General features: G+C 35.6%; 1 protein-coding gene across 4 annotated transcripts in view; it reads left to right on the forward strand.

Moving 5' to 3' along the window:
• The window catches only part of NR3C2 (nuclear receptor subfamily 3 group C member 2), a 145,130-nt gene that overhangs the window by 103,764 nt on the left and 14,584 nt on the right, over window positions 1-26,782 (forward strand). For all 4 annotated transcript variants that reach the window (XM_026698132.2, XM_026698129.2, XM_087936058.1 and 1 more), the window contains exons 5-8: window positions 4,345-4,686; window positions 6,230-6,374; window positions 18,054-18,184; window positions 25,465-25,622. In XM_026698132.2, the coding sequence (XP_026553917.2) occupies window positions 4,345-4,686; window positions 6,230-6,374; window positions 18,054-18,184; window positions 25,465-25,622 (776 nt within the window). The remainder of the gene's footprint in view (window positions 1-4,344; window positions 4,687-6,229; window positions 6,375-18,053; window positions 18,185-25,464; window positions 25,623-26,782) is intronic.

A 26,782-nucleotide genomic window follows, 5' to 3' on the forward strand; every position in this document is an offset into this window, starting at 1 on the left:
TCAGAGCACCCAGTAGTGGGAGGTGCTTCAGTCTCTGCTTGTATAGGTTGGACTTAATTTCAAAGTGAACTGGATAATTACAGTTTTGCCCATTAAAAATAGAATATAATTGAATAACAGAGTTGGAAGGGACCTTGGAGGTCTTCAAGTCCAACCCCTTGCTTAGACATGAAACCATGTACTATTCCAGACAAATGGTGGTCCAATCTCTTCTTAAAAACTTGAATAAAATTGGAGATGCAGAATGTCCTCACTTCTGGATCTTTTCTGTTTGGGCTTTTGTATAAGACATCCTTCAGAAGAAGAGAAGAAGGGGAAAATGTATATTGCCCATTAAAATGAAAGCAGCAATTGAATCTGAAAGCTTCATCAGACTGATGAAAGTTACATTGTAGCATTTGTTCTCTCCATATGTGCATGAGTGTGTGGTGTACAAAAGAGATGGATGGTGTTTCCTTAGTTTGCTTCACACAAACATTCGTTAAGGTTGAAGAGATTCTTGCAGCACCATTCTAACACATTTTATTAAAAGGCCTAACATTAATAAGCTCTGTCTGACTTCACTAACAGCTCATAAAAGCTTATATTTTTAAAATAAAATTTCTAGCCAGATATGATCATAGTCAACTTCTGGCTTTTGCCACCATAATTTGACATGGTTCATCTCCTACATTGCCATGAAAAGCAGCTACCCAAAATTATGTAAATACAGACTATAACTGAATTATGTAAAATAACACATATTGATTTCAAGTGTCTCTTCAAAAAGTTGTACTTTTCTATTCTTATGCTCTGACATTCCATGTAGTACATTACAGAAACATACAAGCATCTCTTCATTTCTTTGCAATTTATTTTTTTTTCTATTCATTTTTGTTCCATAACAACAGCTGATGCCCCCCCCCCCCAATCTATTGTACTTTCTTCTCAGTTTGTAATTCAAATAATAAAGTTTCTAGAATGTTGTTTTTTTTAGTCTGGCACAAAAACTGTGACGAATTGTACTACTATGTCTATGCTGCAGAATTCCAGATGATCACACAGCCATAGTTGACAATGATACCATTTTGATGTCTCCTTGTGCCAAATAATTGTAATCTATATTTTTGCAGCACAGAAATGGTAACTGTAGTAATAAGTAGTTACTTATTGTAAAAGTTTCTTTTAGCTCTAAAGAAAATATTTTGTCTGCATTTTCTGCAAAGTGCACTTTATTATATATCACTCAGACATGAGAAGTTGTAATGGATTTAAACTATAGATGGCTTAAATGGATAAAAGAATCATTATTATTGTAGAATAAAAAATAAAAGTTACTCTTCAGTAACAGAGGTGGAATCAAGGAGTGGAGCAAGAGAATCTAGGGTCTAGAATGAAAAATAGGGATTGGTTTCTAGGACTTTTAAAGTTCAGCCAAAGGGAACATTTGGGTGTGGAAGCAACAAGACAGCAAGTTGAAAAGAGAATGGGCCATTCTTGGCTCTGGTTGAGACAAAATTGGTTGAACAAAGTTAGCAAGAGAGTTGGCTACAATGCATAAGCTAGCCCGAGAAACACTGTTGGAAAATGAAAGTGGGGTGAAGGTGGATATAATAAAAGATCTGTTTGTTTTGCTGAACTTGGGGTATGATTTTTAAAATTCAGAAAGCTTGCTGAAATAACTTAAAAGTGTATTTCTAGACATATTGACACAATATGCTAATACATAAAAATAGTTTACATTTAGCAATTATGTATAAATTTCATATGAATATGAGTCTGGTTAATCAGTTTATTTTCATCATATAGATTAATTGAATGATATTATAATTATATTATTCCAGAGTGAATGGATAATGATGCATACAAACATCTACATTTATGTTTGCTTTTCATTTAAATAAAAAGCTTATACAATGTGAAAAGAGGCTCACATTCTGTAAAGTCAAAGTGCATGTTAATTTTTCAGATAAACTTATGTTTATCAGATAAACTTATGTTAATAAATAACTAATAATTAATTGTAAGAAATCCCCCTTTACACCAGCAGTCTGTTTGGTGAATAGGTTAATAAAAATGCCAAATCCATTATAAACATCTGGCTGACTGTGCCCAGAATCATAATAATGAAAAGAATATATCTTGGAATCCTCAAGTTAGAAGGGGCCATTTAGGCACTGAGTCTACTTCTCTACTAAGTGCAGGCATCAAAATTAAAGTGTCTTGAGACAGCTGCCTAGTTTCTACTTGAACACATCCGCTGAAGGAGAGCCCATTCCCTGGGTAATTGCTTACATTGTTGAACAGTTCTTACCATTAGGAACTTTCTTCTAACATTCAAAAAGAACTTCTTTTCCAAGAAGTTAAATCCATTTTTCAGTGCTCTCTACTCTGGAACAAGATAAAATAGGTCTTGATCTTCTTCAACTCCTTTTCATGTATTTGAAGAGGGCTATTATATCTACTCTCACTTATCTTTTCCTGAGGGAAAATACTCAGCCTCTTTGGTTCCCCTTCATAAATCAGTTACTGTTCCCTTATAATTCAATTGCTCTGTCCAATTTATCTGAATCTTTCATAGAACATGGTGCTTGGCACCACTCATTGCACCAATAAACTTTGATAAGGGGAAAATAAATTATTTTTCAAGATTTGGGTATCACTGCTTGGTGAAACTTAAAATTTATTATTATTTTTTGTAGCCATCAGTAGCTACAAAATTTGTGCCAAACTGGTATTGTAGCAAACTATTGTTTAAAAATCTTTTTAAAAATATCATTACCATATGATATTTCCTATCCAGTAACTCTGTATTTGATGTTTATTTTCTCAATGAAGAATATTGAGCATGTCCATTTTAAATTTCAGTCTTACATTTAGCCATTTATTGGACCTATCAATTTTATTTCTTTTTCTTCTATTTCATTCAATTTTTGCAAATTAGATAGGCATTCTTTCCACTTCTTCATCAAAGCCATTAATTAATGAAATTATCCAGTAATGACCTTTAGGCCACTCCATTTGATACTCTTCTTTAATTTGATGAGAATCCATGGAGAAGGGCTTTTGAGCTAAATATGTATCCACTTAATTGTTATGCCATATGGTTCACAGTTAAGTAGCTTGCTAATCAGTATGTGATGGGATACTTTGTCAAATGTTTTATACGTACTGTGTCTAAATAAACCATATATTGTATTACGTAACTTATCCAATTAACAGGCACCTCCTTTGTTCTCCCAACTTGTATTCCTTTCTGATTTGGTCCCCTTTCATTTCCTCTCTTTATTTTATTTTCAAGTTTTCTGTGCAGCCTCTGGTCTAGATTATTGTAATTGGGTTTAGATAAAATAGTCTGCCATTCAGGAAAATAAAAGTTATGCAGTTGGTTTGGTCTACAGCAGGCCAGATGCGTCACATGCAGGTCCTGCCCATCGCAGCTCTGCAAATGGGAAAAAAAAGTGTTTCAAAACATCACATGACAGGAACATGACACTGCGAGTTTGACACCATGTTGTACAGTAATATTTGCAGAATACATGCAATTTTGTTTAAAAGAAAAAAATATTGGAAGTTCTTAGTTTGTGACCCAGGTTATAAATAAATAAAGATTAATTTTTTAAAGTATAATTTTGGTAGCTGTTACTTGGGTTGCTGCACTTAACAATATTTCTGTTAATTATTTTAAAGGAATCATAAAGTGCAAATTCAAAACTAGTTGAGAAAAAGCTTAGCTGAGAACACTGCAAAACAAAAGAGTGAGAAAATAATAAGTGACTCAGTTAATAAAGGGTTAGGATTAGGGAAACTTAAATGGCTTACGATGGTGGCATGCATTTAAGAGAATAATCATGCTTTGCTGAATCCATGTGAGATACCTAGTACTTGGGAAATACTATTATAATTTGCTTTCATCTCTATGCAGTTTCCTGCTTCAAAATATATTTCTAAATACTTGCCTTGCTGCTTCAGTTGTTATTAAAAGCAATACTGCAGGCTAATTCTGGTAACTGCTGACTGCCAGCAGTTTGGCAGTTCGAATCTCACCAGGCTCAAGGTTGATTCAACCTTCCATCCTTCCGTAAAGCATTGTGAAGCGGTATATAAATCTAACAGCTATTGATATTATATATATGTATGTATGTATGTATGAATGTATGTATGTGTGTGTATATATGTATGTATGTATGTATGTATAAATAAAATTATTCAATTATATATTACTATATAATTATTCAATTATTGACCTAGTTTTTCCCTGTGCTATTTGTGTATTTTACATAGTTTTTAAAAAGATGGATATTTTCTGGTGTTGTATGATGCAACTACATTCTTACCCCATTTTATTTCTGATCATTGCTACAGCGCGGAAGTCGAAAAAATTGGGCAAGTTAAAAGGTATCCATGAAGAGCCACCTCAGCAGCAGCAGCAGCAACAACCACCACAGAGCCCAGAAGAAGGGATTACATATATTGCTCCAGCAAAAGAACCTTCTGTGAACACAGCACTTGTTCCTCACTTATCTGCAGTTTCACCAGCACTGACACCCTCGCCTGCGATGGTTCTAGAAAATATCGAACCTGAAATTGTATATGCAGGATATGATAGTTCAAAACCAGACACAGCGGAACACCTGCTGTCCACTTTAAATCGTCTGGCTGGCAAGCAGATGATTCAGGTGGTAAAGTGGGCAAAGATCCTCCCAGGTAATGAAACTCTTGTTAAGAGTACTCTTACTTTTTTTTAATATAGGCATTCTGAGTTTAAGGTATGCTTTGCTCAAAATAATGTGTTAGAACTTCTTTTGTATCAAGAACGCATTCATCATTAGAAAACATAGGTATAGTTTTCCTTCATGCGGGCTGGGACTCCAAATTCTCAGTGCAGGCATTCTAGGATATATAATCTAAAAATATCTGGAGGTTTTAGAAAAAGGATACATTACCTGCATGATACTACTGTATCCATAAATATAGATATATGCTCAAGAGTATTTCCAAAATACAAGTTGTTGTTGTTGTTGTTGTTATACAAGTTATACATTTGCTTAGAACACAAAAATACAGCAATGTGAACAGACATTACTTGGCCCTTCTAAGAATAAATCTTATATTTTCATGTGTGTTTGAGCATAAACACCAGTTTTCAGATCTTTTCCTGAAATATAGCTCATAAAACCAGGGCTCTGTTATAGAAGCCAGAGTTTGTGAAGAAATCTGTAAAGTAACAGTGTACTAATCTGATATGTTGACCAGGTTTCTCTTACCAATAAGAAACTATGAGGTATCTTCCATATGTAATTTTTTAAGACGTGAAGTAGGAGTGTGCATGAAATAGAATTCATTGCATTTCCTAAATTCTGCAAATCTTTCTGAGCCAGCTGCAGTGAGCTGAACAAAATCAGAATATTTTGGTGGTTACTTATTTTAGTTCAAACAAATTCAGAGCAGTCTTACATGGCAGAATAGACCAATAGACAGCTTATCACTCTCTTCCATCCACATTGTATGGCCAGTCCATCAGCCTGCCAGGTGATGTTCCTCAGCTCCTTTCTTTCCATCCCTCCCTCCCCTTATCCTACACATGTTATCAACAATATTTTTGGCTTCAGTTTTAGAATTTCCAGTCAGATGCAGACAATCTATCTTTCTTGCATTTTCTTTTTCTTATTCCAAGAACCTTGATGACAGCTAAGGGGAGGTATGGAAAGGAAAATACTGAGAAGATCAAAAGAGGTGGATTTTAAATGTTGCAGATAAAGCCAAGGACATCAACAATGGTCATGACTGAGTTCCAACACCACATATCCAACTTCTCTCCCCATATCTTTTTAATGCTTTTCCTTTCTAACCTTTCCTTAATTGTAGTTTATCGCCAAACTGCCTGGCTTATTCCTGATCCTTCCCCAAATTGTTTGGCCTGAAACACAGATTGTTCCATGCATAGGAGGTTTCATGAATCTGAACAGATTCTCCGTCATCCAGGTCATGGTTGTCCCAAAGGTGCTTTTTCAGGAGGCAACTGGACTTTCTTGTTCAAAAGAAAAACAAGGAAGCCCAGTTGCCTCCTGAAAAAGCACCTTTGAGAGGCTTCATGAGGAAATGTTTTTCACATCAATAAGGAAAAGTTTTAAAATTAGAATTTATGATTCCTGACATGACTAAATCTACAAGTGTTTGTATTTCTGGGTGTTAAGGAGTTCTTTTACTGCTAAATATTTACTAATCCTTATTTTCTTTCTCTGTTCAGGATTTAGAAACTTGCCTCTTGAGGACCAAATTACTTTAATACAGTATTCTTGGATGTGTTTATCGTCATTTGCCTTGAGCTGGAGATCATACAGACATACAAACAGCCAGTTTCTCTATTTTGCTCCTGACTTGGTCTTTAATGAGTAAGTTATCTAATAAATGCTTTTTTTGCCCATGAAGTTTATAAAATAAAGTTCTCCCTCAATGTGATACACATATTCTATGTCAGTGGTCCCCAAAGTGGCCGGTATCACCCCCTGGGGGAGCAGTGGGATGCCTTAGGGGGCAGTAAGAGGCAAGGGGGCTGGCAGGGGGGCACTAAGAGGCGGCAGAGGGTGTTCGAGGCGCCGGCTGCGCAAGCTCACTGACTGCTGCCCATGCAGCCCATTGACTGTTTCATCGCTCTGTAGCCAGCACCTCAAATGCAGAACCTGCACACAGTGAGCCTTGCCAAGCTTGGGGGGAAAGGTGGGAGGTAGCAGAAAGGGGGCACTTTAGCTTGCAGGCTGCCTTCTCCTCTGGAAGCGGCAGAGGCACATCAGAAGGCCCGAAAACAAAACCCTCCCAAGGCGCGCAGTGGAAGCGGTGGGTGGTCCGGCATTAGGGCCCCCTTCCCTGGAGGAAAACAAGGGAGTGTGCAGCATCCGCCCAGCCTCCTCCTCTCCAGCCAGCTGGGCTTGCATGCAGGATGTGGGTGGGTGCAGCTCCGGCTCTCCAAGACTCATGGCTCAGTTCGGTTCGGCTCTGTGTGGCCGTCCCGGACTTAGAACTTCGCCTCCCTCTGCAGCCCGGTTCTTTTGACCGATCCCTGCGTTTGCTTACTTGCTTGATTTCCGAGCGATCATTCCCTCCACCTCCGCCTCCACCGGTCTGGGCTGCTTCTGCCTGCTTCTTCCTCCTAGGCGGACCGTAAAGATGGGTGGAATGCTTACCCAAAGTTAGGAGTCTCTGAGCATGTGCAGAGTACCTCCCCTTGCTTGGCCCGATGGAAGTGGACTTGGGTTGAAGCAAAGAGAGTGAAATTGGATGCATAGCTGCCCCGGGGAGGTTGGCATTGCAAAATTGGATGCCAAAGAAAGAATTGGGGCAGGGGGCTGCAGAAGGGGCAGAGAAGCAGCTGCATTAAGGAGCAGGAAGATCTTAGCCATGGTTTATTGACTAAGCCAGAATCAAACAGCATGCTAAACTCTAAACCAGAATGGCTGGGTTGATATATTCAGCCCGTGTTTCTCAACCTTGGAAACTTGTGTGGACTTCAATTCCCACTCTGGCTTTGCTCTACTTTCCCAAAGTGCCGCCACTGTCACTTTCCGTCTGTCTGTCTGTCCATCCATACACACACACACACACGCACACATACATCCAAAAGGTCAACCTGCCTTCCTGCCTACCTACCTACCTGCCTGCCTGTCTTTCTGTTTACCTACCTACCTACCTATCTACCAATATAGATCTATCTATCTATCCCATCCATCCATCCATCCATCCATCCATCCATCCATCCAAAAGGTCTGCCTGTCTGCCTTCCTGCCTACCTACCTACCTACCTACCTGACTGCCTACCTGTCTTTCTGTCTACCTACCTAGCTATCTACCAATATAGATCTCTATATCTACCTACCTACTTACCTACCTACCTACTTACCTACCAGTCTACCTACCTACCTACTTACCTATCCATACATTCATCCAAAAGGTCTGCCTGCCTGCTTACCTACCTAGCTATCTACCAATCTACCTACCTACCAACCTCTCTCTCTCTCTCTCTCTCTCTCTCTCTCTCTCTCTCTCTCTCCATCCATCCATCCATCCATCCATCCATCCATCCATGTTTGAAGTGCCAGCCCCACAGACACATTGGGAAAGTAGAGCAAAGCCAGTCTGGGAGGGAGGGAGGGGGGAGAGAGAGAGACCTGATGCATCAGTTTGAAATGAGGCCTAGTTTAGACTGAGGTACTTTTCCACATTGAAACATCTTTGCCAGTACAGTGAAACATCTTTGGCTTCTATTAAAGGTTTTGTGGACAAAACATGGTCAAGACTATTAGGAAGCTCTCACATTTTGTTGAGACTTTAAACAGGATCCATTGGACCAGATCTCCACCCTAAAAATTACTTTTGCCCAATGTATTACAGTGCCAATTCTGAAGAAGTCAAAATCAAAATGTACTGAAATTACAAGGAGAACACACACAGACACACACACACACTCCTTTCTAACCCTGCTGGAGCAGGTGATTGGACTAGAATAGATATCTCATTATCTTACTCCTCCCTCCCTCCCTCCTTCTTTATTTCTTTTTCTTTCTGTCCCTTCCTTCCATCCCCCCTTTTTCTATGTCCCTTTTTCTTTCTTTCCCTTTTTTCTTTCTTTTCTTCCTTCTCTCTCTCTCTCTTTTCTCTCTCTCTCTCTTTCCCTCTCTCAGGCTCACCCCATTGACTTGACTTGCTTGGGCAGGTCCCTCCCTGCAGTGGGCTCAATAGGGTGGACCTGCAGGGCCGGCACCTACAACGGGGCAGTGGCGGCATGTTTAAAAAGTAGAGCAAAGCCAGAGGTTGATAATTTTTGCTGCAAAGAATCACAAAAAAATCACAAAAGCTTCTGGGTTGTGCACAAGAAGGGACTCACATGTCAATGCAATTCAGCAACGTAAAATAAAGAGATACAAATAAAACAAATCAACAAGAATCAGCAAAGCATCTCTGATTAGATTTTATTCACTACTAGAATCTAATCAGAGATGCTTTGCCGATTCTAGTCCAATGACCTGCTCCAGCAGGGTTAGAAGGGAGTGTGTGTGTGTGTGTGTGTGCATGGCTGTCAAAACTCGAAAAACAGGTCAAGTATCTCTGGGGAGGCCAGTCATAAATAAGAACACTTGCTAAACAACCGGCCATTAAGTGAGGACCACTTGTTTGCCAGTCACCTGGCCATACCCTCCCAGTCACATGACCACCAAAGCACACCTACCCAGTCATGGACCAGCAAGCCACGTTAGCCAGCCACGTGACCAGCAAGCCACGCCCAGCCAGTCACATGCCTAGCAAGCCAAACCCTCAAATTAGGCCATGCCCACAGAAATTTGAATCCCACCCCTGGATGGGGGGCACCAAGGAAGAGTTTGTAGCACCAAGGGGGCAGTGGACTGAAAAAGTTTGGTAACCATTGTTCTTTGTGAAGGAATACAAATATTGGAAAATGAGCCTATGGAAACATCTTTCTCATGTGTTTTTCTTGCCCTTCAGTTTGCATCTGTCATTATATGTGCTTCCAAAGCTTCAACATTTAATTGGCTTTGACAGATAACTAATACATGACTTAAAGAAAAAGAATATTCAATATATTTATTTACTTTTACACAATTTGAAAATATTTACATTATTATTTTAAAATTTATTGAGAGGAATTGTTCTTGTTAGGAGTACACAGGAGCTCAGTGTAAATTCATTACAATTATAGTTACTAATTTTGGAAGAAGCCTTTTTATATCATACAGCAATAATTGTAAACACCATTTATTTCATTGCTGTGGGCTCTTTCTTTTTCGAAATAAAAACATAAAATCTTGACTACATTAGCCATGCTTGTACCATAAAAACAAGGATTCAAGTCAAAAACACTGCTGAAGCTCATGTGAAGAAGTGAGCCAGCTTGATGAAATTATTTATTTTCTTTTTTAATGGAACAGCAGCAACAGATGTCATATTGCAAATTATTCTTGAAATTTTTTTAGGTTATTAAACTACCTTTTCTGCCCTAAGTATGGAGAAGAAAAGCAAATAAACTAAGTTACTTGCAGAATATGTTTAATAGTTCCTTAGATGCTGTCTGTGAAAACTCAAAACCCCTCAATCATACTTTTAAGAATTACTTGGTGCAATCAAATTAAACTGACACTGGAGATTTGTTATATATTAATTGCACTGGATTGAAATAAATTTTGTTTAAATGAAATTTTACATTATGTGAAAATACATGACTAATTTTTTCCCCTTCTACTTACCTGAATCTCCAATGGTTGTGCCCTGCCAGTTATTAATAAAGTACTTAAATAATTAGAAGATTATTGGAGCTAGGAATCAAGTCTCAGTACCAGAAGTCCAGTTTGTTTCTTTGTCACACTATTTTTTATAAAAGTAACAGAGCAACATATTATCTAGATCAGTCTTTCTCAACTGAGTTTCTGTGGAAATCTACAGTTCCCTGAGACATTGCTAGATGTTCTGCAAACTAGCACGATTTCAAAAAAAGCATCATTTTTGAACTTTTTGTGCTACATATTGCTAGTGCTTAGATGGTGGGAATAATTTAACATGCTGGTGCTTATCTGTCAGGCTATTGTTTGGTGTTGTAAACATTGTAGGTTGGGACTAAATTGTATTATAAAGTTTTCATATTTTTATGCAGGGGTCCCCTAAGACTTGATTTCAAGGGTTTCTGTTGGGTAATGGTCCCCAAACTTTTCATCTCATTGACCCATTGATGAATTTTCAGATTTTCATTTATCCTCAAACACTTATTAATGAAAATAATTTGATAAACACTACTGTAACAAATACCACTACAAATAACAACATTAATAGATAGCTCCATTGACTCTGGTGGGGAGAGGTGTGAGTTAATATTGAGGTGTGAGCTAATTTAAATAGTTGATTCTAGTCAATTGTCTGGACGTTTTTTATTTGAGGAAAAAGAAGACAACGGCTGGTGGCTGTTGGATAAGAAGTGAAATGTCTTCTTTTTACTCAAATAAAAAACAATCCAGTTCCTTTCTTTTGGTGGGGGAGCATCTTTGAGTCAACTATGATCTGGATGACTGAGAATCTCCATAAAGCTAATCAATTGTTTTGAGTAGCTCTATGTAGTCTAACAAAATTAAAATTGTTTCAGGATAGAGGTAATAGAAAAATGGATTTAAAGTCCAGGAAAGCAAATGTCAATTAAATGTTAGGAAAATCAGGGCTCATTTTCTATATCTGGTATAACATGATCTTTAGAAGTACAAAAGAGCTTGTTATTTAATTTCCTTTTTCAGTTAAATACTGAAATAATTGACCCATAATACATCTTGGAAATTCTTTCTTTGATTTAATTGGTTTGAATTTGTACTGAAAATTATAAAAAGGGGCTTAAAGACTATCTAGAGAACTAGTAACCTTTTTGCTATGCTTACATGTTCAAAACTTGCTAGCTGCTATCCAAAGTTTATCTCTGATTATGTACTCTTTCTATGATATTAAAAAAGGGGTAAAGTCTGACCCAAGAGAGCTAAAGGATCATTTTGGACTTGCCAATGTCTAGATGAGAACAAATTGTTATTTGATTAAGATATTAGATTAAAAGTGAGAAAACAAATTCAAATTCACAGTTTATATAAATATATAAATTATACATTTAAACGTGTAGCTGAAACTATGTATAAAGGTTGAAATTTTTATTGTCTAGATGTAGAAATTTAATTGGAGTATTTATAACCATTTTCCACATTGTCTGGAATTATTGGATTTGTATTCAATATATGGAGTGTGCCTTATTTTAGGGGTTAGGCATAGATTGTTTCAAATGATGTAATTTGGAATATAAGAGCTGTTGGAATTATCTAATCCAAGAACCTTTCCAAAAAAAGAAAAGTCCACCATTCCCCAAGGCAGACGATTCCATTGTTGAACTACTTGTCCTTTAGGAATTTTTTTCCTGGTGTCCAGCTGAAATATGTTGTTCTGTAACTTAAGGTCACTATTTTTTTTCTATTCTGTAGGACAACATTCTTTTGGATACTTCAGTTATAGCCCTTTAGACACGGCTTCTTCTTTAAATTAAAAATGCCCAATGCGATTTTCCTCTGAGATCCTTTAAAAACTTTTTTGTTCCTCTGAATATATTCTATCTCATCAATGTCTTTTTTAAAACGAGGTGCCAGAACTCAGTACAATATAGATGGGATTTGATCAATGGACATATCTTGATTTTGACATCTTTTTTCTGTGGATTCAACCTGGAATTACAGTTGCTTTTTTACCATTTACTTTACACTGTTGTCTCTTATTGAACAAAAAGCCATTTGGATCTTTGTTTTGCATGTATGATCTTCTGTTCTACATTTATGCTTCTGCTTTTTCTTATCTAAATATTAGACATTACATTTATCCTTACCAAATTTAATAGTGACTGATTACTGCCTACAACAGGCACTGTTCCACCATTCAAGGTTTCTCCAGCAACATGATACTGCCTTCTATGATATTTTCCATTCCCACTCTCTTTGTGTCATCTGTAAATATGGTACTAATATTTCCAAACCCCTCATTCAGGTCATTGATAAATATGTTGAACAACATAAGACCTAGAACAGAATCTTAACAGTTCACCATTTGACACTTCCCTCCAGCTTAACTTATAATTTGATCTACATTTTATATGTTTATTAAAACAATTCTGAATCAATTTAAAGTAGCTAAAACAGGGCCCTCTTCCCTAGTACAAGTGGCAGACGTTATCAAGCTTTACTGATGTGTCTGTATTTATTTATTCATCAACTTTATATAACTGTCCATCTCATGAAAAAGTGACTGTGGATGGTGTACAATAAAACCATAAGCGTTAGCAATTAAATATATAATTCAAGGAAAAAATAAAATACTGCATTTACTCTATTTCTCAGGCAGTTAAATTGCTTACCAAGAGACAAGGGAAGGTGGGAAGAGAGAGAGAAAAAGAGATCGGGTTGGTTTGACATGATTCTTTCCTAGCTCCTGCCAAGAAATGCATTTCTTTCTAAATTCTCGCCAACTAATTGTTTAATGATTTGTTTCTGAATTTTGCCCAGTGTCACTGTCAAGCTGACCTAGTTTATATTGTTTCTTTCTTTCTTTCTTTCTTTTTTTTTAATGAAGAGTAGAACAACAGTTACCTATATCCTGTCATCAACTTTCCTAGACTTCTTTTGGATTTTTTTCCATAAGGGCTCAATTTATAATTCTATAAACTTAATGAAATTGGCCTTATTTAAAATCTTGGATGCGTGTACAGCTATGCTCCAGTTTCTTTTTTGAGAATATGGCAAACCCCAAGATAATGTAGTCAATTCCTCTTAAGTTTGCCCTGCTTTCATTCTTTAATCAATTGTTCCCTATTGGCGATCTAGTTCACTAGATCTTCCTTATTCCTTTTTCAATGAAAAATTTAACAGAAACAGATTGCCAACAAATTTTTGAGGTTTGACTGTATTGATTTTTGCCATATAGCCATAGGTTTATTATTCCTCTTTCTTTGTATTTTTACCAAATGCTTTCAGCTGAATTTTCATGTTTCCTTTGTTCCTCTTCTTCTTTATTTTAGTCATGATGAAGGGCTACATTCCAATGTAGAATTCAACATAGGAAAACTATGGGCATTTCTCCAGTTATTCAGTATCCAGTTGTAGATGTTGTAAAGAGCTGATCTCCATGAATACAAGATAGTTATCTGTAGTAGGGAGCAATTGTATACATGAAGACTTCCACCTGAGCTAGAAATTGGATAATGCAGATTCCCAGCTCATGTGGAAAAGTTCACTTATAGAGAAGAAGATTCATCACTGTTGAAAATCATATGGCATCACACAACATGATATACAGAGGAGAAGAGCTACAGTGCCCTTGTTCAACCTGCATTGAGATCTCTATAAGAATTTATGACCTGAATTACTGTATTGTGGGTTGGGTGTGTGGATGGGCTGGATGTGTGGAGAGAACTACTATCAGAAGCCAATACTTGTCTGCGACCCGTAGAGTCGCTATCCATGTCAAACAAATGCTCTCAGACTTAGCTTGAAGAATTTTGCTTTTATTAGCATTCTTAGAATCTAAAGGTTTATGTGTTTCATTATCACTCAAGGATAGTTGCAAATACAGTGAAAACAGAATGAATAGGCTTAGCAGAAGTTTTCTAACATTTCACACTATCAAACTATATTTGTTCTGCTTGGGCCCCCAACATGTTCCTGATTTCAGTAAATTACCTATCAACACGCTCTACTGTGTCTGCTAAGATTCTTTTAATTGATTTGCTGCAAAGCAAAGCATCCTCTAATTGATATTTTTCACAATGCCCCTCAACCCTCATCTCAATCTCAAAATTACTGGACAGTTAAACACTGGGGGGAGCGCCGCTAACCCATTGCTTTGCTTACCTTCTGATATGTGAGTATTGTGTAATTATCCATACTGAAGAATTCCACATTTAGGGCAACAACCCAGCATCAGGACCGCTACCTCCACCTTTGTGCAAGGAGGGACAGGAGGAGCACTGCCAGAGCCCTGCAAAATGACCTCCTGTGGGCCACAAATGTGCATGTGGCTGCTCAAATAGTCAGAAACAGACTCCAAGAGGGTGGTATGAAGGCCCAACGTCCACAGGTAGGGGTTGTGCTTATAGCCCAACACCATGTAGGACATTTGGTATATGCCAGAGAACACCAGAGAACACCAAGATTGGCAAATTCACCACTGGCAAATTACAGTATACCAGGAAAATCTGCTAATGTAATGCAACTCCTCCAAGTCAGAACAGTAGGCTTTAGAAAGAATATTAGGAAATACCTTGCCAGAAATTATTTGTGCAACAGCATCTCAACTCCAAATTAGGACCTGGCTCAAGATTTATCAGTGGTTCGGTTTTGCTAATTTTTTAATTGGAATCTGTTTGTCCAAGTTTCTGTATCCTTCAGTACATTATATAATGCACTCTACAGTATACCATCACATCATGCTTATTCTTCATGTGAATAAGCTAAAAAGTAGTAAACTCACATTCTGTTATGGATAAGATGCTGGGAACAGAAGATAATTTAGATTTTCATAAGGCACAGAAAAAGGGTAATGAACTCACATATACAGGATTATTAAAAAAGAATTGTTGGGGACATAAAGACAGGAAATGTAGCTGATTGCTATCAGATTAGATTGACTCCTTGGTGTTGAAGGTAGATTGTTGGACTATAAAACTTAATAGGTTAGTTCATGATCAAGTGATAAGACTGCTGAAAATAAATTCTTGGTTGCTACCTGAAGAAGTGGGCTGAAGATAGAGCAGTGGCAGTTGTACGTGGTGCAAAAAGCTCTCAACAGAACTGAAGAAGGATGGAAGATAAGAAGGTCAAAGGCTTACATGTTACAGAAAAGCCAGCAGATTAAGCTGCTGTGATGATTAATGCCAACTAATGTAATGTTACATCTTTTCTTAGCTCTAGATAAAAAATAGTTTTAGTATTTGAAAGCATAGTCAAGATTACATCATTCTATCTATAGTTGAATATATTCAATATATGACACAACTCAATGTAGAACAATATCCTCATTTGAGAATAAGCAATGCAGATAATTGTGAAAGTTCTGAAGTTGTCTCCTACCAAACTTCAAATGTAAGCTGTTTTTGTTTGTTTGTTTTCATTGTTCCACCCAGGAAGTGATAACTACATTTTAACAAATTCTTCAAAACAGCAAATATATTTATATTGTTTATTCTATTTGAACACATGTTTATCCAAGAATTTTATTTCCTAGTTTTCAGAAATACTTACTCACTTGAAACTTCCAGTGCAGAAAGCTTAGAGATGTTCCAGTAGAAGAGAATATATGTAGCGCAAGCTTGATTTGCCATGTGCGAATTGCCATGTGCGAATAGGCAGCAATATAAATTTTCTAAATAAATAGCTCATATGATTTCTTTTGCCTTTACATTTTCACATTGTATTAGGGTGGTGCAGAAATCAATGAATTGGTGTAATTGGTGTTTGACTCAAAGGCCAACCTTTGAATTCGGTTTATTTCATTTTGTTGTTTTTCCTTTGCTTTTGCTGATGAACAATTCATTATTTGTCTATGGAATCAAAATACTCTTTATTTTATAATTCTATTATAATTGGCATCTGTATATGTGAGCTTTAATTCTAGCTAGAAAAATGAATTTAATATTAAACTTTATATGGGTAGAGAAGAGGAGGGCATGCCCATTAGTCGGTAACCTGTGGGATCCTTCAGGATTCAACACTCTCACCTTTGCTGTTTAATATCTACATGAAACAGTTGTATGACTTTATCTCTTTGTTCAGTGTAATGATGATACTCTAAATCTCAACTTGGGGTTAACAGGTGAAGCTGTCAATGTATTAATCCAGTGCCTGGAGGATGTTCATGTTTTCAGAGAAATAGACTTTGGCTCAGTCCTAATAAGACTGAAATGTCTTTAGTTATTTATTCCCTTCTTCCCAGTTTAGGTATATGGTCTTAGATGGTGGTGCACCTCCACAATTAAGGCTGGTCCCCAAGTTGAGAAACCTCTGGACTCACAACTGTGGCCAGGAGGATTTACACAGCTTCATCCTGTGTACAAGTTGCTGCTTATTTTAGAGAGATCTTTTATATGGTCACTCACAATCTGGTCACCTTTAGATTGGACTATTGCAATGTGCTCTACAGAAGACTTTCTTTGAAGATTATCTGGAAGCTACACTTACAAAATGCATCAGTATAAGCAGTAACAGGCACCACATGTTATACCCATATGTCACTGCTATGTTAGCAGCATTGATTGCTAGTGGGCTTCTTTAGTGCAATTCATGGGGCTGGTCATTACCTGCTAAGCCCTTGGTGACCCAGGGTCTGATTATCCGTAGGATTGTTGATCTCCAGTTCTCTTCTGCTTGCTTGTATGTCCTGGCAGAGCAAGTGAAGTCCAGGTGTTTTCTATGAAACCTTGTCATTTTTCAGGGCCTTAGAAAAATGTATTCTTCGTTGCTCAGCCCTTCGTTGCACCAGAGATTAAAAGAGGGCCCTTTTCCCTGCTGTTCTGAAAAGCTCTTTAAGATCTAGGGCTTGGAGTTAATGTGTTCAATGATGCATTTCTGAGGGCCGTATCATATTTGTAAGATTTATTATTTTGTTTTCTGCCTGATTATGTTTGTTTAGTTGTTTTCTGAATTCTATAATCTCATCTAGTTGTTATATAGTCAGTTAACGACATCCAATATCTCTCAGCCTGATTTGTTGAAAAGGGAAGCTCAAACTGGGTGTTATCATTACATGAACTTCAGTTTGTACCCACCTAAACTCTTAATAGTGGTTTTGAGAAAATGTTAAATTGAATAAAATAAAATCTTGATGAATCTCATATTATAGTCCCTTGCTGTTTAAAAACAGCACTTTAATCTTCCTAAACCAACCAGTGACCAATTGTATTTGAATAGAAGCAGTGTGAAATAATTCCTTTATTCCAAACATACTGTAGATTCAATTGATTCTTCATTCTCTCTCTCTCTCTCTCTCTCTCTCTCTTTTGATAAAAATTTTCCCACATAGTGCCCAAAGCATTTGCTATTCCAGACCTGGGATTAAATTTGCATTGAACAGGATCAAAAAGAATATTTTCATTCAAAATGTTTCTGAGTCACTTAAGCAGCCTGCCAGATATTAGCTACCTTTATGAGAAAAGCTTTTTCATGCTTCTCTCTAAAGAGAATCCATTGATACTTATGAAGGATTAATGTTGACAGGATCGTACTTAGTCAATGTTTTATCATGTTAACCAATCTCTGAGTGTAGTCTATACAGTTATTAATAAGATGAAAATGATCATTGAGAAAATGCAATATCCTCTTTGCCTATTGATGACAACAGCATAAATTATTTTTATCTTAATTAGAATAAATCATTAATTTGATGTACATGGTCATCCATCTCACTGTAGCAATTATGGGCACTAGAGCATATCAGAAACACAATACAAAACATTAAACAATAAAATATTTGAAAGTTTCAGCAAATCTGTGTCTTGTCTTTTACAGAGAAAGGATGCGGCAATCTGCAATGTTCGAATTATGCCAAGGAATGCACCAGATCAGCCTTCAGTTTGTTCGTCTGCAGCTTAGCTTTGAAGAATACACCATAATGAAAGTTTTGTTGCTGTTAAGCACAGGTGATTTTCTTGATGATTCCAGTCACAATTTTTAAATACTATAATATTGTATTTTATTGTAATAACTAACAAATCAGTATCCAATAAATTAAAAAAGAAAAGAAGAATTTTGGTTTTAAGAACTGGAGAGCCCTTTAGTGTTTTAGGCTTAACATCTATAGCATTTTTTGAAAATCAGGATTGATTACTTTAATGCACAGTGTGATACTTTGAAGTTCGTTCAAACTATAGTTTGTAGGCTCCTAAAAGGGGCTGGTAATTGAGAACAGACATCTTAGCTTCAGTACTGTGATATACCAAATCCTGTTATAATTTGCAGCCCACAGTAAGATGGTGTTAACTCTTCTGTACAGCATAAATTTGCTTTTGTTTTTACTTTTAAAGCCCTAAGTGTATTAAAGCTGAATTCAACATGGCACATGCCCAGTTTCTGTTCATGGCATGATAATTTTCATTTCTTTAAGATTAATTTGCTTGATTTATAAAATGAAACCCTGTATGCCTCAAAGTAAAGTCTAGCATTATAGTTTGTTTTAGAAATGTTTGTGAGATTCATACATGTTATTACTAAAACACAACTGTGAAGTTGCAATCCAGTATTTTGTTTGGAAGTTTGCATATATGCTTGAACTACACACACACACACACACACACACACACACACAGAGTACATGCATACATATATAAATATGAGTGAAGAATAGTTTACTTTCTGCTTAATGGGCACATTGCAAGTAATCATAATTATCGTGTCAGCCATATTTAAAGAATCTGTAAACTATCCTTTCACAATTTCAGTTATGTCCTCCAACATATGTGGAATGTGGGTTTTTCATATTAAAGAAAATATATGAATTTGCTTTTGTGACAATCTTATATTCAAAGATGATCTTCAAAATGGTCCACCGAAGGGTTAGGAAATGATTGATAACAAATGGCTTTCCCTTTTTCAGTATACCTCCATTTATTAATTTTGTGGTATGATTTGGTCGATTTATTAATCTAATGCACATAGAAACTGGGTCAAATTACAAGGAATATTATATATATGCCATATAAACTAGTAAAAAAACTTTTTGTTTAGTTAACAATTTCTTTACAATATTACTTTTATCAGAGTTGTTCATGAATAATCTACATGTTAAAATTTATCCTTTGGAATGTCCTGATATACTGGTCCTATTTTAGCCATGAAAGCCAACTGGGTGACTTTGGGCCATTAACTCTGCCTCAACCCAGCCCACCTCATAGGGTAGTTTTTGTTAGAAAATAGGAGGAGGAAGGTGTGCTGAAAATGTCCATGGGCTTGAATTGTTCGTAAAAATAATAAAAGAGGGATACAAATAAATAAATCTCTTCTACTACTTCTTATAGCAGTGCTTCTCAACCTTGGCAGCTTTAAGATGGGTGGACTTCAACTCCCAGGATTCCTCAGTCTAATGACGGCTGAGAAATTCTGGGATTTGAAGTTCACCCATCTAAAAGCTGCCAAAACTGAGAAATACTGCATTATAGTTTTGATTATATATTGAATTACGATATATTCCTTATAATTGGTTTTCCTCCTTGTAAGAAAATAATTGGTGAGCTAAGGTATTCACAGTATTTATAGGACAGAAACACTTCTCATAGATAGGATTTAACACGCTTGGTGTCAACATTGAAAGTTTAGCAAAATATCAGGACCTGCTTCCTTTGCTTGAAACTATAACCTTAAATAAATTACTTTCAGAATTAAATTGATATAGGGCAGGCAAAAGTTAAGGAAAGGAAGCTTAATAAAGCCATTTCTTAATTTTATCCAAAGTATTCAAAATATATGTAAGGGACGTGCATAAGCACACAATTGTGCCTACCCTCCCTGTCCTATTGTCCCCAATTATGAATTCCTATTTCCTGTATTTAAACTTATGTTTATTCTTGTTTCTGTTATATTATAAGCTTTTGACAAATAAATAAATAAAATTCTGTTTTAAAAGAAAGAAGAAATGTCCAAGTCAGAAAAGAAAGGGGGATTTGAGTCCCCAAATTTTGAAAGAAAGGAAGAAAGGGAGGAGGGAGGTTTTTAAAATAATATAAATAAATCTTAATTTCCCAACTGCCCTTAAGCTGTACTCATACTGACATACAAAATATATGAACATTTAAAACATTTTGTCATTTCTGCTTTTAATTCTTTAAAAATTCCTTAAAACATATTTATATTTGCTTCTCTATAGTATGCAAGGAAGATATTCTTGCTTATATTTGCTTGAACTTCAGTAAAACTTCAGAATATATGTTGTTAATTTTTCCATTACTTCATATTTATATTTTTAGTTCCCAATCTGCTATCATTGGTAACATATTTTTCCAGTGTTGTGGTAGATCTTTCTTTACATCCTTGTGTACGAGAATTTTAGTAAATTGTGGGTATTTTGTGATATTTTCTCCATATGTTTAGGAATTATACCTAGTAAGCATAAATATGGTTTAATTGCACATATAATATTTGAATAATGCTGTATATTTTCTGTATTCTTAAGTTGTTTTACATGTACACCACATACATCAAGGTAGTCATTGACTTACAATGTCAATTGAATTGCTGTTCAGAGTTAGAGTGGCTTCAGAAATAATGCTCCATGGCGAGTAAAACTTTGGGCTCTGCTAAAATGATGCATAAGTACCCCACATGACCACATATTTGATGTTTGGCAACTGGCTGACATTTTTGACAATTGCAGCAGGCCATGGTCCTGTGACCATTATTTGCAACTCTTTTTTTTTTTGCCAATTTACAGCATTTTTTGCTTTTGAAATTCTGGAGAGTGGGTTTGCACTTACAACTGTGTAATTCGCTTAATTACCATATGATATGGACTTACAACAACTGCTTGTTTTAATTGGTGGTTGTTTAATCATGTGATTCTGGATACTGTTTTAAAACTTGAATAGTAGCCACAGGAAGGAAACTTCTTTCAATTAGCATAGAAGAAACCACTCATTATATCTCAATCAATTTTCCCCTCCATCCTACAAAAGAGGAAAGACAGCTAAGTGCCAAATTTAATGATCAAAATGAGAAGTCAGTGGGCTTATGTCCCAAAATGTAGAGTTTCAGTTGTGTTTCTGATGATCAGTTTTTACATATTTAATTCTGTGGCTGCTAGTGTAATAATTTACAGATTTGTCTTTATTAAAATATACACAATATCATTCCACTCTTATATTGTACAAATTTTATCTAAATTGTATATAGAACATAAACATATTTATAAAATGAGTTGTATATTTAATGTCTGATTGTTTAAACTTGAAACTTATATGCATCTCCCAGCTGACTGAACCATCAATGGACTAGTAGAAATAGGAGGAGCTATCCTTCTTTAATCACATTTAAAAAACACAGAATTTGATTCAGTTTTGTTGGTGTGTGTGTTTGTGTGTGTGTGTGTGTGTGCATATATGTATGAATATGTGTCAGGATTATGGCAGTTACCCCAATTACGAGAAAATGATTTGAACTATTTGTTATCACACACACACACACACACACACACACGTCAACTTGTGCATGTGCGTGTGTGTGATAACAAATAGTTCAAACCATTTTTTCCATATAAACCATTTTGAGTAATGAATTAAAATGATGAATAGTAGAGTAGAGAAAAATTCAATTCAATTCTATAGGTCAACAATAAAAGTATGACCTTAGTTAAAATATATCACACAGCAAGATCACTTGGTTGAGCAAAAAAGAGACAAAAGGCCAGAAAATGATATGACAGCCCAACTTTTTTATGATGTCGTGAGGTTGGTAGAGTACAAGATAATTAATTGTACAGCTCTCCTTACTGACACATCAAAAATGGTGGAACCATTGCTAGAAACAATGTTGATCTCAGAGACTGCATAGGTGCAAGTTGCCTTCCTGCATCTTCCGTAATTAGATTATTCCCATTGTCCAAAACCAATTGTAACAGCATAATAATAGTAGAATAATCAGAAATCAGAAACTAGACTCATTAAAAAGGCAAGAAACCTGCCATTCTGATAGTCACTGCCTAGGGACTTTTACAAAAACAACAAGTTCATACCCTCATTGAGATCTATACAATGCTTGTAAATACAAAAGTGTTTCCTTATATATACGCTGCCCCTTCCTTCAGAAAAGTATCCCTGCAACCTAACTGCTACTTCTGTTCTCAAATTGCCAATTCAGAGACTCTCCTTCCCTTCCCAAAGACTGGTCCATATAGATTCCTGTTAAATGTATAAAGTGCCATTTACCACCATTAGCATCTTCTCCAAAATGTGAAATGATCTAACAACAGCTCCCCAACCAGCTATTCGTTTGCCTCCAGATGCTAAATTATTTAGATAAACATTCAAAACATTATTGCTGTTTTGGAACAGCTGTTGAGCTTCTGAATCTCTCTTTTAATGTCATCATCATTGTGGAATACTATTTAAAAAGTTCAGCTTTTCTTTAAAACAATCTCATGGGGTATTCATTGAATAATATGGAATTAAAAATGAGAAGGGGTATGGATTTTTAGATGCCATACTCCAGCACTAAGTCATGAACAAAAGTAAAACTTCCATGCTATAATATGTTGTTTGTTTTTTAATACGAGTTTTCTCCCTTTAGATCATTTTAACATGAAACCTATACTCAATGAAGTTGCAAATTATTTGTCTTAATTATAAGAAACTATAGCACCATCTATATATGGGGTTTTGTTTGCAGTTGATAATGACAGAAAAATGTTGAATTAGGAATAAGCACGTTTACAAGATAAAAGTAATTTCTTTGTATAATTGAACATCAGAAAATATATTCTATTGAAGTTATGTTGCACAGTATTGATAAGGTCTTGAAGCTCATATAAAATTTGGTTGAGGTTTCTTTGGAAGTCTTTAATAATACCATGGAGATTGTCTTCAGTGATTGTCTTCATGAAACTGGAAGTAATCTAAAAATATCCTGGGTGATTCTGGGTTGCCTCTAACTTTTAGAACATTGTAATTGACTTTTTATATAAGATAAGCTATTTTGGATCAAGGCAAGAATTTATCTTTTCCATCATTCTACTTTTCCTAGTTCCAAGCTGTCTTTTGTAAGTTCACCAAAAGGAGGATTGATTTTCAGAGTTTTTATATCACTGAGGTTCACACAAAAGAATATGAAACCTAGGTGTGAGAATAGTGTTATTATACTTCTTAATACTTTCTATTAAGTAGCTTCTGATATCATTACCTGATCCTGTACTAAGTACTCATTTCCACATATATATCCTTCTTCTTATCATCTTTACTCCCTCTCTTATTGATATTACTATTAACATCATTATTTTTGTTGCTAAGCATGTGCACTGAGAGCTTCTGCATCATAGACAAATTCCTTGTATGTCTCATCAAACTTGGCCAAATAAAACATTCAATTCAACCTGTATTATTTCAAAATTGATTTTTAGAATGTTGGTTGAAACTTGTGTCTAAGTTTAAAACAATTGTTTGACCCAATAGCAGCATACATGCATAAGCGCACGTGCCTACCGTCCCTGACCTATTGTTTCTTTTTTTCCCTTATTCGTATCCATTTCATGTATTTATAACCATGTTTATACTTGTACCTGTTATCTAATAATTGTTTGACAAAGTAAATAAATAAATAAATATTTGCATCGAAATACAACAATTTTCTAATTAACTACTGCTATTAACAGTATTGGGGGGGAAACTGTGATGAGTAGGATAGCATAACAAATTGCTGGAGTGGGTGTTGGATATCCTTCATCTGGTCAGTTCAACATTACCTAATGCTTATAGACTTTGTATATTTAAATGTATGGTTATGGTTATTAGAGGATGTTCTTGGGCCTATAAAAAGCAGAGAGGAATCTTAATGCTTCATATTGCTTATCTTGATTTACCACGCTGTAAAAGTACACAATCTTTGAGAGGACATTTAAATAATTCCAACTAGATACTGTATATCAAAGTTGGTTAATTTGAAAGATATTTGTATGCACTCTAGGGGTAACCTATTCAATGTGCCATATAATTGCAGGTAGTTATTTAAACATCGCCAGAATAATGGCACTACCATTCTGGGAAGGAAAATAACATGAAAATGCTTTAAAAAAGAAGAAAATGGCAAATCTGATGAAGTATTTCAGGAAAAGAAAAATTGTACATTTTTTTTCTGTTGTGAATAATTCGATTTTATATATTTAATAAATTGATTAGTTTAGAAATTTAACCAGTTTATCTGAACAACTATCTTTTCTTCATTTACATCAAATCACTTCCCCCAGTTAGGCAGAGAAGGTATGTTCCACATCCCATCAGTTAAATTTTTTTGACTGGTGGGGTACAAGAAAACAGCCTTCTTTGCTGTTGCCTCTGCCCCTTTGGTATTCCCTGCACCAGTGAAGTGCGGCCCACTGTCCTGGATTTTTAAAAGAGTTTTAAGGCCTGGCTCTGCTGACTTCTATGGAGTTCACAGAAAAACCTCAATCTTGTGATTGGTTAACACTTTAAAGTCCTTGCCACCTTTTTAACTTTTATTTTATCCCTGTTTCAGACTACTGAGATATTGTATTTTTATATGGTTTTAATGTTTTTGACAGTACACTACCTAGAGTGAGATGGACAGTCTTTAAATTTCCTAAATAAATGAAAGTAAAATTTCCACTAGTACCATATTTGCAACCTAAAAAAAATTAAGTTGCAAAATAATCCTGGTTCAAAAGTATTATTTTTAGTACGATGTATAGATGTAACTATTAATAGACTGTTTCTTCCACCTTTAAGAATGTTAGCAATTTTACTCCAAAAGTAATTGTACGTACTGGAAATGATTTCATAAAGAAGAATATAATAAGAGTTACTAAAGTTTAGGAACATTATAAAAGATTTGGTATTGTAAAAGATATATCATGCCTAAGTGGTCTCTCTCTCTCTCTCTCTCTCTCTCTCTGTGTGTGTGTGTGTGTGTGTGTGTGTGTGTGTGTGTGTGTGTGTAAAATAGAGCATGAGCAGGCAAACCCTAAAACTTGTCTTCTGTTATTAAATAACCCAGCTAACTTATCTCTATAAATTAATCTATACAGAACACTTCGTACAAACTAAAGGATTTATACAGTTGCCAACATACAAAATGCACAAGAAATATAGAAATATAGAAATTTTGACTCTGGTCATTAAGAATTGGCCCTATTTGCAACAATCAAGTTTTCTTTTACATTTGACAAAAGGCTGAATAATGCATGTTTTACTTCCTTTTGTTGTAGTTCCCAAGGATGGCCTCAAGAGCCAAGCTGCGTTTGAAGAAATGAGGGCAAATTACATTAAAGAACTTAGAAAAATGGTAACTAAACATCCAAACAATTCTGGGCAAAGTTGGCAGCGATTTTATCAACTGACAAAGCTCCTGGACTCTATTCATGATGTAAGTAATTTAAGTAACATACAGAGGAAAGTATTATGAAGAAGAATGAGATAAATAATCTCCTTGAAGCTCTAATCCTTTCAAAAGGTACTGTGTTGTATGAAGTTAGTACTGCAGTAACAGCTTCATTGGCAAAATCTTTGTGATGAAAAAATTAGCAAAGCATAATACTTTCATATCTCTTTTCTCTACCTCTATTTCACTAAGTTTTTTTGGTAGTAACCAATAAAGTGAAGGAGGAATAGACAATTACCTATCAAAACAAAGAATGCCCCTACTTCCATTACTAAATATTATGAGAACACAGAAAATAAGTTTTGGATTTCAATTATATTAGTTATTTCACTTCTGTTTCTGATCTACAACGAAAATAGGCAAGTAAATAGGTCTCAAGACCAAAGTTCTGCAGTCAAAAATAAAGGAAATTATTTTGGATCCTTGGATGCTATCAGCCAGTCTCTGTCATGGGGGTATGGATGAGGACAATTCACAAACATGTTTCCAGAATTAATGTTATAAGTCACTGAAAATCAGTTGAAGTCCTTTTGTTTAGAATTTCTAAATTCTTAAAAAACATGGCATGTACGGAAATAAGTTCTCCGTTGCTTTTCTTAATATAAAATCTAAGAGTCTAGATTGGTTTCTGTATACCATAATCTTTTTAGAGTCTTTGCTGTGTGTGGAAACTTGTGAAAGAGCTTCTTCGGTATTCCAAAGATCTTATAAACAGCTTTGAACATAATGACTCTGCCACATGACTATAATACTAAAATAATTTAAATTGTGTTTTTTATTTTCTAGTAGGAGTTATTATTTAGTACTTTTGTTGAACTGCCAGTTACATGAGGATATTTGCAGATATCTTTTAAAAGCTATTAAAATTACTTAGTAAATATATATATATAGAGAGAGAAAATATCTGCTCCATTCTTACTAGCATGTGAAATACACTTTTAATGTACAGCTCAGAAACTTTGGGCTTGGTGCGCGAGAGGTTGCATTTAAATATGCCTCTTTGTATTTGTTTGGGTATTTCCTCACGTCATTATAGCTGTGCTTTTAAAGTTGTAGCGACATTTCGGCAGAATCTCATCTGCCATCATCAGGTTTCTGTATTGTGTTCGTCTGTGAGTCAGACTTTCACAGCCGTTTCTGTTTTA

The sequence above is a fragment of the Pseudonaja textilis genome, chromosome 6 (genome assembly GCF_049901715.1).
Source record: "Pseudonaja textilis isolate UNSWEBS1 chromosome 6, rPseTex1.2, whole genome shotgun sequence".
Lineage (NCBI taxonomy): Eukaryota > Metazoa > Chordata > Lepidosauria > Squamata > Elapidae > Pseudonaja > Pseudonaja textilis.